This window comes from Mesoplodon densirostris, chromosome 2 (assembly GCF_025265405.1).
Source record: "Mesoplodon densirostris isolate mMesDen1 chromosome 2, mMesDen1 primary haplotype, whole genome shotgun sequence".
Classification (NCBI taxonomy): Eukaryota; Metazoa; Chordata; class Mammalia; order Artiodactyla; family Ziphiidae; genus Mesoplodon; species Mesoplodon densirostris.
The window spans coordinates 119913088-119929369 of record NC_082662.1 but is presented as its reverse complement, the minus strand read 5'-3'; the positions used below and the strand labels follow the sequence as shown (position 1 = coordinate 119929369).

Below are 16282 nucleotides of genomic sequence, written 5' to 3'. Positions count from 1 at the left end.
AATTACTCTTTTTTTACATTTTGTATTTTTATCAAGATATAACTTACAGTAATGTACAAAAAGTTTAAGTGAATAGCTTGATGAACTTTTATATGTGTATGTACATGTAACTACCACCCATCTCAAGATGTAAAACATTTCTAGCACCCAATAGTCTTCTTTGTGTCCCCTCCTACTTGATAATCTCCTCAGAGTTAACCAATATTCTAACCTCTTACCAAAGTTTTTTTTTGGATTTTGAATTTCGTATAAGTAGAATCATTCACTATATACTTTTTGGTGTCTGGCTCCTTTATTAATAACCACGTCGATAAGATCCATCCACATTTTTGCTTGTAGAAGTAGTCTATTCTTCTTTTTTAAAAAATTTAATTTATTTATTTTTGGCTGCATTGGGTCTTCGTTGCTGCGTACGGGCTTTCTCTAGTTGGGTGAGTGGGGGCTGCTCTTCATTGCGGTACATGGGCTTCTCATTGTGGTGGCTTCCCTTGTTGCGGAGTACTGAATCTAGGTATGCGGGCTTCAGTAGCTGTGGCATGCGGGCTCTAGAGCGCAGACTCCATAGTTGTGGCACATGGACTTAGTTACTCTGCGGCATGTGGGATCTTCACAGACCACGGATCAAACCCATGTCCCCTGCATTGGCAGGCAGATTCTTAACCACTGCGCCATCAGGGAAGTCCCAGTTTATTCTTTTTCATTTCTATGTAACATCCAATTATATGAATATAACCTGATTTATTTATTCATCTAATGATGACTGATATTTGGGTTGTTTCCCATTTTGAATTATTATGAATAAAGCCAATATGAACATTCTTGTATATGTTTTCTTGAGTATGTACAAATTCTCCTGGGTCATAGGGCATGTGTAACTTTAGTTTTAAAAAATATTGTCAGTTCTCCAAAGTGGCTGTACCAATTTACACTCCCATTAGCAATGAATCAGAGTCTCAGTTGTGCCTCATCCCTGTCAACACTTGGAATTTTCAGTCTTTTAAATGTTAGCCATTTTAGTGGGGATATAGTAGAGTCTTATTGTTTTCTGATATCCAACAATGTTGGGGACATTTTTGCTGCTTGTTGGTTAACTGGGTATCATTTATTTGCCAAGTGCCTGTCCCAGTCTTCTGCCTTTTTTTTTTTTTGGGGTTGTCAGTTTATTTCTTACTGATTTTTAGGAATTCTTTATAGACAGGCATACCTCATTTTACTGAGCCGCACTTTATTGCACTTTGCAGATACTGAGTTTTTTTTACAAATTGAAGTTTTGTGGCAACCCTGTGTCACACAAATCTATTAGCTCCATTGTTCCAACAGCATTTGCTTACTTTGTGTCTCTTTGTCACATTTTGGTAATTCTCTCAATATTTCAAACTTTTTCATTATTATTATATTTGTTATGATGATCTGTGATCAGTGATCTTTGATGTCATTATTGCAATTGCTTTGCGATGCCACAAACTGCAGCCATATAAGATGGTGAACTTAATCAATTGTTAAAATGACAACAAAGGATTCAGAATATTACATAAACTTAGTTGATGAAGCAGCAGCAGGGCTTGAAAGGATTGACTCCAATTTTGAAAGAAGTTCTACTGTGGTTAAAATGCTATTAAACGCCATTGCTTGTTACAGAGAAATCGTTTGTTAAAGGAAGAGTCAATCCATGTGGCAGAGGAGGCTCAAGTAAAGGGCAGAGCCTGACTTTCCTTTTCCAACCCACTACTCCCCACCTGGGCAGAGACTACTCCAATGTGTATGGTGTGAGGGTGTGCTCTAACTTCATTGATTTACATGTAGTTGTCCAACTTTCCCAGCACCACTTGCTGAAGAGACTGCCTTTTTCCCATTTTATATTCTTGCTTCCTTTGCTGATGATTAATTGACTGTAGGTGTGTGGGTTTATTTCTGGGCTCTCTATTCTGTTCCATTGATCTGTATGTCTGTTTTTGTGCCAATATCACACTGTTTTGACTATTGTAGCTTTGTAGTATTATCAGAAGTGTGGGAGGGTTATGCCTCCTGCTTTGTTCTTTTTCCTTTGTATTGCTTTGGCAATTCTGGGTCTTTTATGATTCCATACAAAATTTAGGATTATTTGTTCTAGTCCTGTGAAAAATATCATAGGTATTTTGATACAGATTGCATTAAATCTGTAGGTTGTTTTGAGTAGTATTGCCATTTTAACAATATTAATTCCTCCAATCCAAGAGTATGGGATATCTTTCCATTTCTTTGAATCATCTTTAATTTCCTTTATTAATGTATTATAGTTCTCAGCATGTAAGTCTTTCACCTCCTTGGTCAGGTTCAATCCTAAATATTTTATTTATTTTTCTGGTGTGGTTTTAAAGGGTATGATTTTGTTACATTCCCTTTTTATATTTCATTATTAATGTAAAGAAATGTAACTGATTTCTGTATGTTAATCCTGTATCCTTCTACCTTGCTGAATTCATCTATCAGTTCTAGTTGTTTTTGTGTGGAGTCTTTAGGGCTTTCTATATATAGTATTGTGTCACCTGCATATAATGACGATTTTACCTCGTCCCTTCCAATTTGGATAACTTTTATTTCTTTTTCTTGTCTGATTGCTGTGGCTAGGATTTCCAATGCTATGTTGAATAGAAGTGGTGAGAGTGGGCATCCTTGTCCTGTTCCAGATTTTAGCAGGAAGGATTTCAGCTTTTCACCATTGAGTATTATATTGGTTGTGGGTTTGTCATAAATGGCTTTAATTATGTTGAGATATGTTCCCTCTATACCCACTTTCGTAAGAGCTTTTTTAAAAATCATGAATGGATGTTGAATTTTGTCAAATGCTTTTCCTGTGTCTGTTGAGGTAATCATGTGGCTTTGTCTTTCTCTTATGAATGTGGTGTATCACATTGATTGATTTATGTATGTTGAACCATCCTTGTGACCCTGGAATGAAATCAGCTTGACCATGGTGTATGATCCCTTTTATGTAATGTTGGACTCAGTTTGTTAATATTTTGTTAAGGATTTTTGCATCTATGTTCATTAAAGATATTCGCCTGTAATTTTCTTTTTTTGTGGTGTCTTTGTCTGGTTTCAGTGTCAGGATGATGATGGCTTCATAGAATGAATTTGGGAGTGTTCCCTCCTCTTAAATTTTTTTGGAATAGTTTGAGAAGGATAGGTATAAGTTCTTCTTGGTATGTTTGGTAGAATTCCTCAGTGAAGCTGTTCAGTCCTGGATTTTTGTTTGCAGAGGGTTTTGTTTTGTTTCATTTTAAAATTACAGATTCTATTTCACTTCCAGTGATCAGTCTGTTTAAATGATCTGTTTCTTCTTGACTCAGTTCTGGCAGGCTGTATGTTTCTACAAACTTGTCCATTTCTTCCAGATTGTCCAATTTGTTTTCATATAACTAAGTATTCTCATAATTTTTTTGTATTTTTTGTGGTATCCATGGTTAAAATTTCCCTCTTTCTTTTCTTATTTTGTTTATTTGGGTCCTCTCTCTTTTCTTCTTGGTGACTTGGCTAGAGTTTTGTTGATTTTGTTTACCTTTTCAAAAAATTAGCTCTTGGACTTATTGATCTTTTCTATTGTTTTTTTGATCTCTATTTTATTTATTTCCTCTCTGATTTTCATTATTTTCTTCCTTATGTTGACTTCAGGTTTTGTTTTTTCTTCTATAATTCTTTTAGGTGGTAGTTTAAAATTTTTCTTGTTTTTTTTTTTTTTTTTTTTTTTTTTTTTTTTTTTTTCCCATTGCGGAGCACAGGCTCCGGACGCACAGGCCCAGCGGCCATGGCTCACGGGCCCAGCCTCTCCGCGGCATGTGGGATCCTCCCAGACCGGGGCACGAACCCGCATCCCCTGCATCGGCAGGCGGACTCTCAACCACTGCGCCACCAGGGAAGCCCTTTTCTTGTTTTTTGAAGCAGGCCTGTATTGCTATGAACTTCTGTCTTAGAACTGCTTTTGCTGCATCTCATAGATTTTGTAAGGTTGTGCTTTCATTTTTCTTTGTCTACAGGTATTTTCTCATTTCTTCTTTGATTTCACTTTTGACCCAGTGTTTTTTGTTTTTGTTTTTGTTTTTTTGCGGTACGTGGGCCTCTCACTGTTGTGGCCTCTCCTGTTGTGGACTCTTCTGTTGTGGAGCATGGGCTCCGGACGCGCAGGCTCAGTGGCCATGGCTCACGGGCCCAGCTGCTCCGTGGCATGTGGGATCTTCCCAGACTGGGGCACGAACCCATGTCCCCTGCATCGGCAGGCGGACTCTCAACCACTGTGCCACCAGGGAAGCCCCGACCCAGTGGTTTTTTAAGAGCATGCTTTTTAGTCTCCATATGTTTGTTCTTTTCCCGTTTTTCTTTCTGTGGTTGATTTCTAGTTTCATATTGTTGTGGTCAGAAAAGTTCTCAGTTGAGTTCATTTTTCAGTTATTTTATATTTTATTCCTACAATTTTCATTTGGTTCTCAAAAAATTCATTTTTTCAGGTAACTATTGCTGCATAATGAAGCACCTCCAAACTTAGTAGTTTAAAACAACAACCACTTATTTAGTCAATGATTCTGCTAGTTGGCAATTTGGGCGGGGCTTAGCTGGGTCATTATTTTCATTTCAGCTTGCACCATTTATGCATATATGGTCAGCTGCCAGATTGACTGGGGATGGCTGATCTAAGAAGGCCTCAGTTTGCTGCATGTGATCTCTCATCCTCCAGGAGGCTATCTGAGTTTTGTTTATATGTCAGCTAGACAACATGCCAAGAGAACACGTAGAGGCACATTCCAAGAGGCATGTGCAAGGCCTCTTCAGATCTAGGCTTAGAACTGGCACAACATCATTTTTACTGCATTCTGTTCAGAAAGTCAGCCCAGTTTCAAGAGGTGGGAAAGTGAACTCTATCTCTTGATGATGGAAGGAGCTGCAAAGTCACATTTCAGGGAGCATGGCCATTTTGCTTTCTATCACACTAGTTCTCTGCTGTAATTCTCAAACCTATTTTATTTCCTTGAACATGTTAAACAAAATTACTTTAAAGTTTATGGCTGATAACACTATTATCTAGATGTCTCTTGGATTTATTTCTATTTTTTCTTTTGGTTTTTGGACATGTTTCCTCTTCTTATGCCTGTTTATTTTTCTATTTCATTTTGGACACTGTTGTATGAAAAATTTTAGAAATAGTTTAATGTGCTGGTTTTTGTTATTTTCCTCCAGGAATAATTTATATTTGCCTCTAGTCAGATTAGAAATACTAGAGATATTAGATAATGTTAATCCAATTCAGGGTTGAAATTGTTCAAAACTGGGCTTCAATCTCTGTGAGAGCTGGCCTATTTCTTTTCTTTTCTTTTTTATTAACTTTTTGGCTGCGTTGGGTCTTTGTTGCAGTACATGGGCTTTCTCTAATTAAGGAGAGCTGGGGGCTACTCTTCATTGGGGTGCATGGGTTTCTCATCGCGGTGGCTTCTCTCCTTGTGGAGCATGGGTTCTAGGTGCACAGGCTTCAGTAGTTGTGGTGCACAGGCTCACTAGTTGTGGCTTGCGGACTCTTGAGTGCAGGCTCAGTAGTTATGACACATAGGCTTAGTTGCTCCATGACATGTGGGATCTTCATGGACCAGGGATTGAGCCGGTGTCCCCTGCATTGGCAGGCAGATTCTTTTTTTAAAAAAAAAAAATTAATTAATTTTTGGCTGTGTTGGATCTTTGTTGCTGCGTGTGGGCTTTCTCTAGTTGTGGCGAGGGGGGGCTGCTCTTCATTGCGGTGTGCAGGCTTCTCATTGCGATGGCTTCTCTTGTTGCGGAGCATAGGCTCTAGGGTGAGCAGGCTTTAGTAGTTGTGGCATGCAGGCTCTAGAGTGCAGGCTCAGTAATTGTGGCACACAGGCTTAGTTGCTCTGCAGCATGTGGGATCTTCCAGGACGAGGGCTTGAACCCGTGTCCCCTGCATTGGCAGGCAGATTCTTAACCACTGTGCCACCAGGGAAGTCCTTGGCCTATTTCTTGTTCACCCTTACTCTTAGTGTGTAGACCTTTATGGTACCAACCCCAAATCTGCTGGATATTAGGTATACCCACTTCCTATCAAGAGGTTCCTGAACTCCATGTTCTCTTAGTTCCTTGAGCTTATTGTAAGCTCTGCTTAGCTTCTCAGCATTTCAGCTGCTTTTTATGGACTCAGAAGATGCCTCCAAGGAGCAGTAGTCAAAAATTCTGGTTTCACCTCTCTGAGTTTCCTTCTTCCAGATCTTGGCCCTATAACTTTATACTGCTTTATTAGCTCTCTGATGCCATTAACAACATGCTTTTATACTTTGCCCGTTTTTTCTAGTTATTCTCAGTGGGAGCATTGGTTAGCATGTCTTAATCTGGCCTTCCATGATCAGAATTAGAATTCTTTAGATGATTATGTATCTCAACCTAAATGTATGCTGTGGAATGAAAGCATGTTCTATTTCCAGATCACAAATTCTCTGGAGTCAGGAACCATATCTTATACATGAAGATATGGCCCTGCCTTTTCAGGGCCCTCATTACAGTGGGGACTCAGGAAAGACTGAATAATTGGTGATGACAGTTCATGTCCTTTTTTTAGGTTTAGTAATTATTTTTCTGTTCACCTTTGTTCTCAACATCTTTAGGTAGTGCTAGGACCTCAAGAGACAAAGTCACAGAGGTGTATATCACAGTCTCTGCTTTTGGCTTAGTAATAAGCAGAGCCAGTCCAAACCGTGGGAATATGAATAGGAACTTCATGTGTTTTACTCTTAGGAGTGTCATATCAGAGGAACATATTATATTAACCAGATAGTAATTACGAGTCCTTTAATTATTTACTTAGTCTCTTGAGAAAATGCTGAAATGAAGGTATGGTTAGGAGTGAGTGTATTTATAATGCATGTGGACATCTAAAGATCTCTCTCCATCGCTCTCTTCTCAATGTCCTCCATTTTAACAGATCTGTTTGTATAACTATCTCCTTCTTCTATTCTCTCCTCCAAATTCTCCCTGACCCTTTTCAACCCGCCCAGACAGACCTTTTTATTTCCAGCATCCACTGGGCCATGCCACATAGCTTCCCTGCCAAAAATGGCCACAGAGATTTCCACTTGTTTTCATTGATTGCACTGGGGTACTCTAGGGTAGACAATGACAAGCAGCTCTATGTCACATTCTCACGGTCATTAGCCCCCATCTTGGTCCTTAGAGAGGGATGTGCTAGGATATGCCTTGGTAATATAGTTTTATTTTTCTCTATTTGTTTTCTATGGAGCGATCCTGTGGATACTTTCTAGTAACTAAAAAATTGACAAACACTAATGAATAAAGACCACAATCCTATGTGCAAAGTGCTACAAGAAAGATTATGAATCCAGTTCTATGAGTATGGAGGACAGAGGAGGGAGCCATTAGTTCAACTTGGAGGGTTAGTCTTATTAGGTCTGGCCATTAAGAATTTCCAGCAGTCACTGATGGCCACTGTTGGTTGCCTCAGCACTGCAGGGTAGGAGTGACATCATATATGATATTTATAACATTGTGGTTAAGAATTCATCCTCTAATGCCAAATTGACTGGATTTTAAGCTCATCTTTCTCACTGTGTAACTTGGGCCAGTTACTTTTAAGTTCTTTCTAACTCAGTTTCCTAACCTGTAAAATAGGGATAAGACTCTTTTAGGATCATTGTAAAGTGAAATAGTAAAAATATGTAAAGTGTTTAAAACCTGTCTGTCCCATAATAAGAACTCAGGAGATTTTAGCTATTATTACTGGTTTGTGGGCCCTTCAGACTCAGGCACAGAGCATGGAGGGAGGGGAGGCAGATAAGGGAGATACACTTTCAGGTTCTCTTAGACTTTGGGCTCCTCATATGCATTTCCATCTTCTTGGTTTAAGGGAGGTCACATCCAACAACCCACAATGCTCAGGCTTGAAACTCTTCTTTCCACCTCCAGCCTGTGTTCTCTTTCCTATAATCCCTAGGTTCTGCTGATACTGTCGTTGGAATCTCGGGAGAGTCTGTCTGGTTACGGCCCCCCAGAATACAGATAAGGACATACTCTGTTATATGGAAGATGCAGCCATACTCAAATTCAAGATGTTATTTGATACACTCTTGGAAGAATGTTTCCAGCCAGAGCGATGTAGGGAAGAGTTTGAATTGGACTTCAAATCATTTCAAAAATAGACTGAGCTTTATAAGCGAAAACTTAACTCTTCTCATCATGGCAGTTCGGCAGCAGGACAGTGGCCTCTACCTCCTGGAGGTCACTGAAGACACTGGGAAGGTTTGGAGACATAAGTTCCAGGTTTCTGTATTTGGTGAGTCCTCAGGACAGCTCATGTTACACCTCTGACGCCTGCAGGGCTTGTATTTCCAGCAGCTTTCTGATCAGAATCTCTGCTTCCAGATCGTGTTGAGAAGCCCCAGCTGGTGGAGAGATGGAAGTTCCTGGACAGGGGGTTGTGCCAAGTGACTCTGTCCTGCTCAGTCTCCAGAGGTGGTGATGTGAGCTATGCTTGGTATAGAGGGACTGAGCTGATTCAGACACCCAGGAACCTCACCAAACTGGAGGAGCAGATTGATGTCAGTGGTTTGCACTCATACACCTGCAATGTCAGCAACCCTGTCAGCTGGGCAAACCACACCCTCCAACTCACACAGGGCTGTTTGAATGCCCACCCGAGTAAGTGGAGCACTTTGCGCTGTAACAGGGGCTGAAGGTGTGGGACCCCACAGCCTGGCTCATGTGCAAAGGAGACTTGACTCTGAGATCCCTTGGCTGCCTCCCCCAGGGCTTTGCAGTCCTTCCACAGGGAGGTCCTGGCCTCTAGGCACACAGTTTACATAAAGTCAGGGCTGTCTTTGTCTGGGAAGAATTTTGTCCCAATAAAGAATCTCCTTCTGGGAGATGCGCATTTCTGCTTTATGTAGGGAATGCTAGTTGTCTGGTGAGTCGCAGCCCTGCCATGATGCTGATCATTACTTTCTTTCTCTGAGAGACTGATGGAGATCTACTTTCTCCTCCTGAGTGATAACTCCCCCAAACCATATAGCTCCCCAAGAGTTAACTATGCTGTACACAGTACTCTGGGTCATAGGGTCATCAGGATGACCTTGGGGGTAACTAGAAGAGTTCTTGGGGTTTTTTTTTTGCTTATGCTCATCCTAAGAGTTACCCCGAGTTAAGTTTACACTACTATTGATTAGATAAACAAAGAATTACTGTGCCATCAGCATGGGCATGACAGGAAAATACAACCCACAGTTCCCATACTTAAGGAACTTATAATCAAATGGGGTAATAAACTAAGCATTCATGGGCAAAAAAGAAACAAACAAGCTGAAGTAATGTGGAGTGACAAGGACACTGGAGTTTGGGTCATGCCAGCCATGGCTTCATCATTCACTACATCTGTGAACTCAGGCTGATGCATTACCTCTCTGAGCCTCAATTTTTCTTTTGGGTAAAATGGGAATGATAATAATAAGTACCTCACAGGATTGTTGTTAAGGTTAAACGATATAATGTTTGTAAAGAGCCTAGTCAGCTGGCATCTGGAACTTTAATTCATTTCCCTTCTCCCCATGTTGGCTGGGTTATATAAGAGGCTACATGTGTGACACAAATGTTAAAGTTTGAATGAAGAAGAGCAGTGAAAGCAAGAATAGCAGAAGGTGAAATGGAAGACTTGCCTGGCACATAGTACGTGTGCAACAAATGTTTGTTGAGTTAAAAACAAACGAGTGAATGGATTAACATTTGCTTGCCAGATGTTTTACATATATTAGACTCCATAATTAACCCCCATGTGTAGATAACATTATCTCCTTTCTGTAAGTGACAAAACAGAGGCTCAGAGAGTTTAATTAAGGAAGTTGCCCAAGGGCACAGAGGTTATAGAATTAGAATTGAGCCTGGCCTCTGAGATACTAATACCCAGGCTCTTAACATCACTCAGGGGAGGTCACCCAATTGAGAAGAGAGATGACTTTGATGGTGAATTCACAGGGTGCGAGGAGACCAGCCATTTGAGAGAGGAGTGTGGATTTTGAGACAGTCCCTGCAGCAGACAGGTGGGAAGGGAGAACAGAGAGGGCTTAGCACTCAGGCCTGGTGCCTTCCATATCCCTCAGATTTCATCTTTCTGTCCACTTTGATGAGCATCATGATTCTCCTAATGGCATTGTTCCTGGGCACCCTCACCTGCTTCTATGTGTGGAGGTGGAAGAGGAAGCAGTCACGTAAGTGGAGGGTCCCTAGGAGGAGTGTTGCCTGATTTGACATCCCCAGTGGCAAGTACCTGGGAGCACAGTACCTGCTTTTTCCTTGGGGGCATTGAGGTATGTGTGTGTGTGCTTGGGGGAGGGGAAGCAGTGGCTGCTGGGCCCTCTCTCCCAGGTCGCGCCTTTTGGAGTGGCTGCTGGATGTTTACAGTCTGATCCCCAATGTGCAGATTTACCTGCACTCTGCCTGGCCTGACGGAATAGGTATGTCAGGGCAGGTTGCTGCCACTGTGCATTTCGGGTATCCTAGGAAGAGCACTAATCTGCCTCCTTTCTAGAACTTTTCTCAAGGTCTTGGTCATCTGGGATGGAGGGAGGGCTGCCAGAAGCAGAAGCCTGGACAGGATGCCCTCTGGAGGTCTCTGCAGCTCTTTTCTTTGCTTCTTTGCTTTCCTCTCACAGAGACCAGACCAGAGGAATTTCTGACGATCTATGAAGATGTCAACAACGTGCAAACCAGGAGAAATCAGGTATGGCACCCTAGGGGCTGTGGTTTCTCTCAACTAGTCTGGGAGATGCACTTGGGAGGATGACCATCCAGAGCAGGGGGAAAGAGGACCAGACAATTGTCCTCAGTCCTCCCCATCTATCTTTTCTCCAACAGCCTCCTAGCTCTGGCCATGGAGGAAAAGAGGAAAACAAGGGGGCCGGGGTGCAGAAAAAATGAAGGAGGCAGAAGGGGTATCTTGGTGCAGCATTGCACCTGTTGGGGAGGGATGGCCCCCTGGTGTCCTCATTTCTGTCCTGTCTTACCAGCCAGGCTCAGCCCCATGAAGAGTCCAACCTTCTTGCATTTTGTGTCTGACCACAAATTCTCGTGTCCCTGCAAGTCCGAGTTTACTTTTGCGGACCCCTTGATCGTTGCCCAGGCTGAGAAGGAGGCCAGCCTGAGCAGCCAAAGCACAGCAGTTTCACAGCTGGCTCAGTGGTCTGTGCTCACAATGCTTTGGGAGGAAGAGGCCCGAGTCTGGCTGAGGTGCTAGAGAGAGTAACCAGGTTAGCACAAAGGTTAGTTCCTCTGCGAACCTCTCTGGCCAGTCAGTCTCTGCAGGTAGTGGCTAAGTCTGCCTGTCAACCAGGGGTGTCGAAGAGGAGGAAATTGCAGGGGGCTGCAGGGGCCCTCCTGCTGTTCTGCCCCTGAGCAGGGCAGGATGTGTGACAGGCCTCGGGGAAAGGCAGTGCCCAGCTGAACTGCCAGGTGGGAAGGGTGATGGGCGTGGGGAGGAAGGGCCCTCTTCCCACCCCCATTCTTGGTGCTTCACCTGCAGGGGCGAGGCAAGAAGTCACAGCAGTGGGACTCTTCCTTGTCACAGGTGTGAGGCCCTGTGAGACCTCATAGAACAGAGAAGCAGCTTCCCAAAGGTCTGGGCTCAGTGGGAATTAGGAATCAGTGTGGCTCCCCTGGCCTGTTTCCTTGCCCCACCCATGGAATATTGGGGCATGAAAAACAAAAGGAGACTTTGTTTCTCCCATCATTACTGGATGCTGGTACAAATTCCTGAGAGCAAGTGCATCTTCCTACAGCCACGGATGCCCAAATGCTCAGTAAAAATAACCTTTCTTCCCCAACAAAATGAAGGTGACTTTAGATTAAGTAGACGGAGGAGAAGACAAAGGAAAATAACTACTCACAGTAAAAGAGACCTCTTGGAGATTCAGGTCTGTTACTCGGCATCTGACTCAGGGCTTCCTCCCTCCGTGGCCACATCTCTCCATGGCCTGTCCCTACTGTCCCCAAGGTTCTGCTTGAAGGCCTAAATCTCAAACTTCACGTGGTCTCGCTTTGGGCCCCAGCTTTGACCTTTCTGGAGACACTTCACTCAGGTCTGGGCAGAAGAGAAAAGCACAAACTCCTGTTTCTTGCCAGATGCCAGCGACTCCAGCCTCCACGGATGGCTGATGTTTCTCTGCTCCTCTTAGCGTCTTCCTGCTTCTGGAGAGTTCAGCTTCTTCCTTGTCTAATGGACTCTAATGGTCTCCATGGGCTCTCCCCCAGAGCCCAGCCTGGCAGTCTGTGTTTGGGGTCGAGCAGCATGAAATGCCTCCAGCCCCAGTCTCCCGTGGGACAGGACTGAAGAGAGAAGCAGGAGGGGTGTGTGCTCCCTGCCTTTGGCCTTGCTCCAGGGCTCCACCCAGTACCACAGCTGCTCAGAGGCTGGCTTGAGGCCAAAGGCAAGCTGGCCACCAAAGCTGGATCTAGAGAGGGGGCTTTAGAACATTTAGAGTCCCTGAATTTGTGTCCTTATAGGTAAAGCTCAGATTAGAGCCCCACCCAAAGCTCTGCCCATTATCAGTAGTTATGTGGCAAATTTTGTCAGAAAGTCAGCAAAGGCAAGTTTCTAAGTTACCAAAGTAAAGCAAGTGACAGGAGACCCTTTTGGCAGGGTCACTCGATGCAATTCTTTCACACTTGGGAGGTTCCTCACTTCTGACACTAACTGCTGCACGGTGAATCACTCCTATGGTCTCTCCCTATCCTGAGATGCTCAAAGAACACCTCCCTCCTAGGTTCCTGGGAGTGCCTCTTCTTATGCTGTTTCTCCCCTACTCGATCCAAATTCAGACAGACACAGCTGTCTGCTCACGTTACCATATGTCCTTTTACTATCTCTTGTGCAGGAGCAGAATTCCCTTGGAGAAGGGAGCACCATCTACGCCATCGTCCAGCCCCAGGTACCACTCTGGTTTCTCAAATCCATTCTGTACCTGTCCATGGGGTTTCCTAATGCCCCCTAGACACTCACACCCTTGAATGGCAGAGTAAGACCTTGGTGCTCCTGGAGTCCGGAAGACAGCTTGGCCTCAGCTGCATTAAGTTGTTTGTAAAGATGAGTGTGATTCTGGAATGTCTCGACAGCTGAACAGAGCTGGAAAGTCTGATGCAGACATTCTTTTCTCTTCCATGCCTGGTAGCAAGTGTGGTCCAGATAAAGTCAGTGGGAGGAGGAAACTTGTCAGGGGACTCAACTTGTTTTCCCTGCCTGTTGCTTCCAATACTTGGGGACCTTGTACTTTTTATTCCTGCCCTTGATTATACCTGTTTTCAGGAGAGAATGCGTCTGTGTTGTTCTCTTTTATCTAATTATGACTTAACAATAGCATTTATTAAGCACTTAACATGTCTATTTTCTTATTGAATGTCACAAAACAACCTCATGAAGTAGGTCTAATAAAAACCCCATTTCGGGGACTTCCCTGGTGGAGTAGTGGTTACGAATCCACCTGCCAATGTAGGGGACACGGGTTCGAGCCCTGGTCCAGGAAGATCCCACATGCCGCGGAGCAACTAAGCCCGTGCGCCACAACTATTGAGCCTGCATGCCACAACTACTGAAGCCAGTGCACCTAGAACCCATGCTCCACAGCAAGAGAAGCCACTGCAACGAGAAGTCCGTGCACCACAACGAAGAGTAGCTCCTGCTCGCCACAACTAGAGAAAGGCTGTGCGCAGCAAAAAGACCCCAAAAGCCAAAAATAAATAAATTGAAAAAAACCCCATTTTTTGGATGAAGAAACAAACTCAGAGGTTAACTAACGTGCTCAAGGCCACATAGCTGTGTTGCGGCAAAGCTGAGCCAAATGGTTTCCGAGTCTTCACTCCACCTCTACCTACTTCATCTCTAACATTCTGGGACTGTGGAAATTCACCCGTAAACTGGAGAAGGAGCCTGTAATATTGACTGCTAAAATGACTGTATTGATAACCCAGATTGCTGAGGCATCTCTCTCAAAGGAAACACTGCCCCCTGGTGGCCAGTAATGTTAATTTCTGATAAAAATGACATTATTTTACCTATTTATTTTTTAAAGAATTAAAGACTTGAAGCAGCAACCTCTTCAGCTCGGTGGCTAGGCTGCAGGGCAGAGAAAACTCTTGGGGAATGGTGATAAGCTTCCGAGGAAGATCAAGAAAAGAGGGAAGAGGAGAAAGGGAAGGGGAAGAGGAGAAGGGAAGGCAATGGAGGGGAGAGGAAGAGAGGAGAGAAATGGAAGAGAGGGAGGAAAGGAGGAAGGAAGGTGCCCGACCCCTCAGAGCCACTCTGGAATTCCCAAGCTGGGTGTTGCCTACTTCTACTCCCCTTAAGATAATGTGATTCACTGATAATGGGTCAAAGTCAAAGAGAGATGTAAGGGCCATTGATATCTGGCAGTTTTCTGGCTTTAGTCACATTGAATTCCAACAAGAGGAATTTAAATAAATGCAAGGAAGAAATCCTCTTAGACTGAGATGATGGTGAGAATGAGGTTTCTCCTCTGGAGCATCTTAAAAAGAGGATGGTTACCTGCTTTTGAGGACACCTGGCTCAGGTCCAGAGACGGAAGGCATGATGTCAAAGGGAGGCACCGAGGTGTTGAGGAAAGAAACTTGGAGAGTCTGAGGTTTAGATCCTTCTTCTGTGAGCACACTCTCTGACTTGGGCTATTTATCCTTTTGGAGTCTCATCTGTAGAATGGGGCAAATTATGATTATTCCTATTTTGTAGGAGTGTTATAAGGGTTAGGGGAGAATGCATATACAGAGTAAGCACTCAAAAAATAGCAGCTATCTTTAATAACAGAGCAGGACTAGCTTTCAGGTTGTCTGACCTCCCAACTAGTCCAGGATTCTTTTCACTAACACTTAAACCTGCTGTCTGGGCAAGGTTGAAGGGGAGGAATGGAAGAGATAGATGCCTGCCTCGCCAGGGTTGTGTTGGATCTCTGCTTCTGAAATGGTTTTATTTCTCTTTTCTTTAGTCTTCTGCTTCCACATCACAAGATAATGCACATCCATTGTATTCATTAGTACAGTCTTCCTGGAAGGTAAGTCTCCTCCACAGGGTGCTCTTTATGCAGATATGTATTTTGCCTGTGCATATGCAGGCATGTGTTTGCAAAGGATGTGTGTGTGTGTGTGTGTGTGTGTGTGTACTTCTGAGTGAGTTGTCTTCCACTGTGTGTATCTGAGTAGTCTGTGTTAAATGACTGTGTTTAAATGTAAATGGGTCAGCTAGAAATGCCTTTCTGGTTCTGTCTGGAGAAAAAGAACAGCTCTGAGATTAGGAGAAGAGTGCTTTCTATAGGAGTTTCTGTGGGAGGCGGAGGACCGTCAAAGACAGAAAGGAGGTGCTTTGTGCAGAAGGACCACAGAGTCCTAATTAGACCAACTGAGGCTATGGTGGGAGATAATGGAGTCATTTCCAAGGCAGGGGCATATAACCTGGAACTGGAGGAGTAGACTGGACCTAGAGAGAAACAGTGTTGACTTTCAGAGAATCAGACAAAGGCTCTGGCCAGTCACCTGCTGGTGGAGGTCTCCAGACCGAGGCAACCCATCACGGTCTCCTTGAATCCTGCTCCAAGCTGAGCTCACAGTTGTTACATGTGCCTGGGACCACAAAGTGGGACAACCTAGTGCCCATGGTCATATTTCCACCTTGGGGGGTGGGGGGTGGGTGGGAAGAATGTTAATTCCAAGGCTGGAGTCACAGTATGAAGCCAAAACTTTACCATGATAGCATGGGAAGTTTGGAGTCTGCCAAACTGTGGGAGTGTTGAGTTCATGTGTGTCAGGGATCCTGTGTTTGTGTCAAATGGGGGAGAGGTTTGGGAAGATTTTTAGACTTTTCACTCACCCTCCTTCTAATAAGTCATTAAATCAACTTGGATTCTACCATGAGAGGTATTTATATTTAAATTATACACTAGAGTTTATGGACATATAGATGGTCCCAGGCACCATGATCACATACTTTTGTATTAGGTTATGAAGGCTCTGTATACTACTGAAAGTGCTTCTGAGTTCCTGCACTGTCTCCAGTGTTTCACCATGTTCAGGGTATGTGCTAGGATTGGTATTTATGTATGTACCAGAATTGTTTACACTAAGGTGTGTATGTAGTCTATGTGTTGAAAAGATACACAGTTTGAGGCAGTATTTGTATTAGGTTTGTCTGAAGTGGGTATGTGTGTGTGCTGGGGATGTGTGTATGTGTAGATTTTAGGGGTATGTGGGTGTG

At 43.5% G+C, this 16282-nt stretch overlaps 1 protein-coding gene across 1 annotated transcript in view; it reads left to right on the top strand.

Annotated features, from left to right (window-relative positions):
* CD244 (CD244 molecule) overlaps window positions 1-16282 on the top strand; it is a 47966-nt gene that overhangs the window by 30242 nt on the left and 1442 nt on the right. The window contains exons 2-7 of the mRNA XM_060120629.1: window positions 8184-8317; window positions 8392-8682; window positions 10134-10241; window positions 10686-10753; window positions 12903-12956; window positions 15021-15086. Of these exons, the coding sequence (XP_059976612.1) occupies window positions 8184-8317; window positions 8392-8682; window positions 10134-10241; window positions 10686-10753; window positions 12903-12956; window positions 15021-15086 (721 nt within the window). The remainder of the gene's footprint in view (window positions 1-8183; window positions 8318-8391; window positions 8683-10133; window positions 10242-10685; window positions 10754-12902; window positions 12957-15020; window positions 15087-16282) is intronic.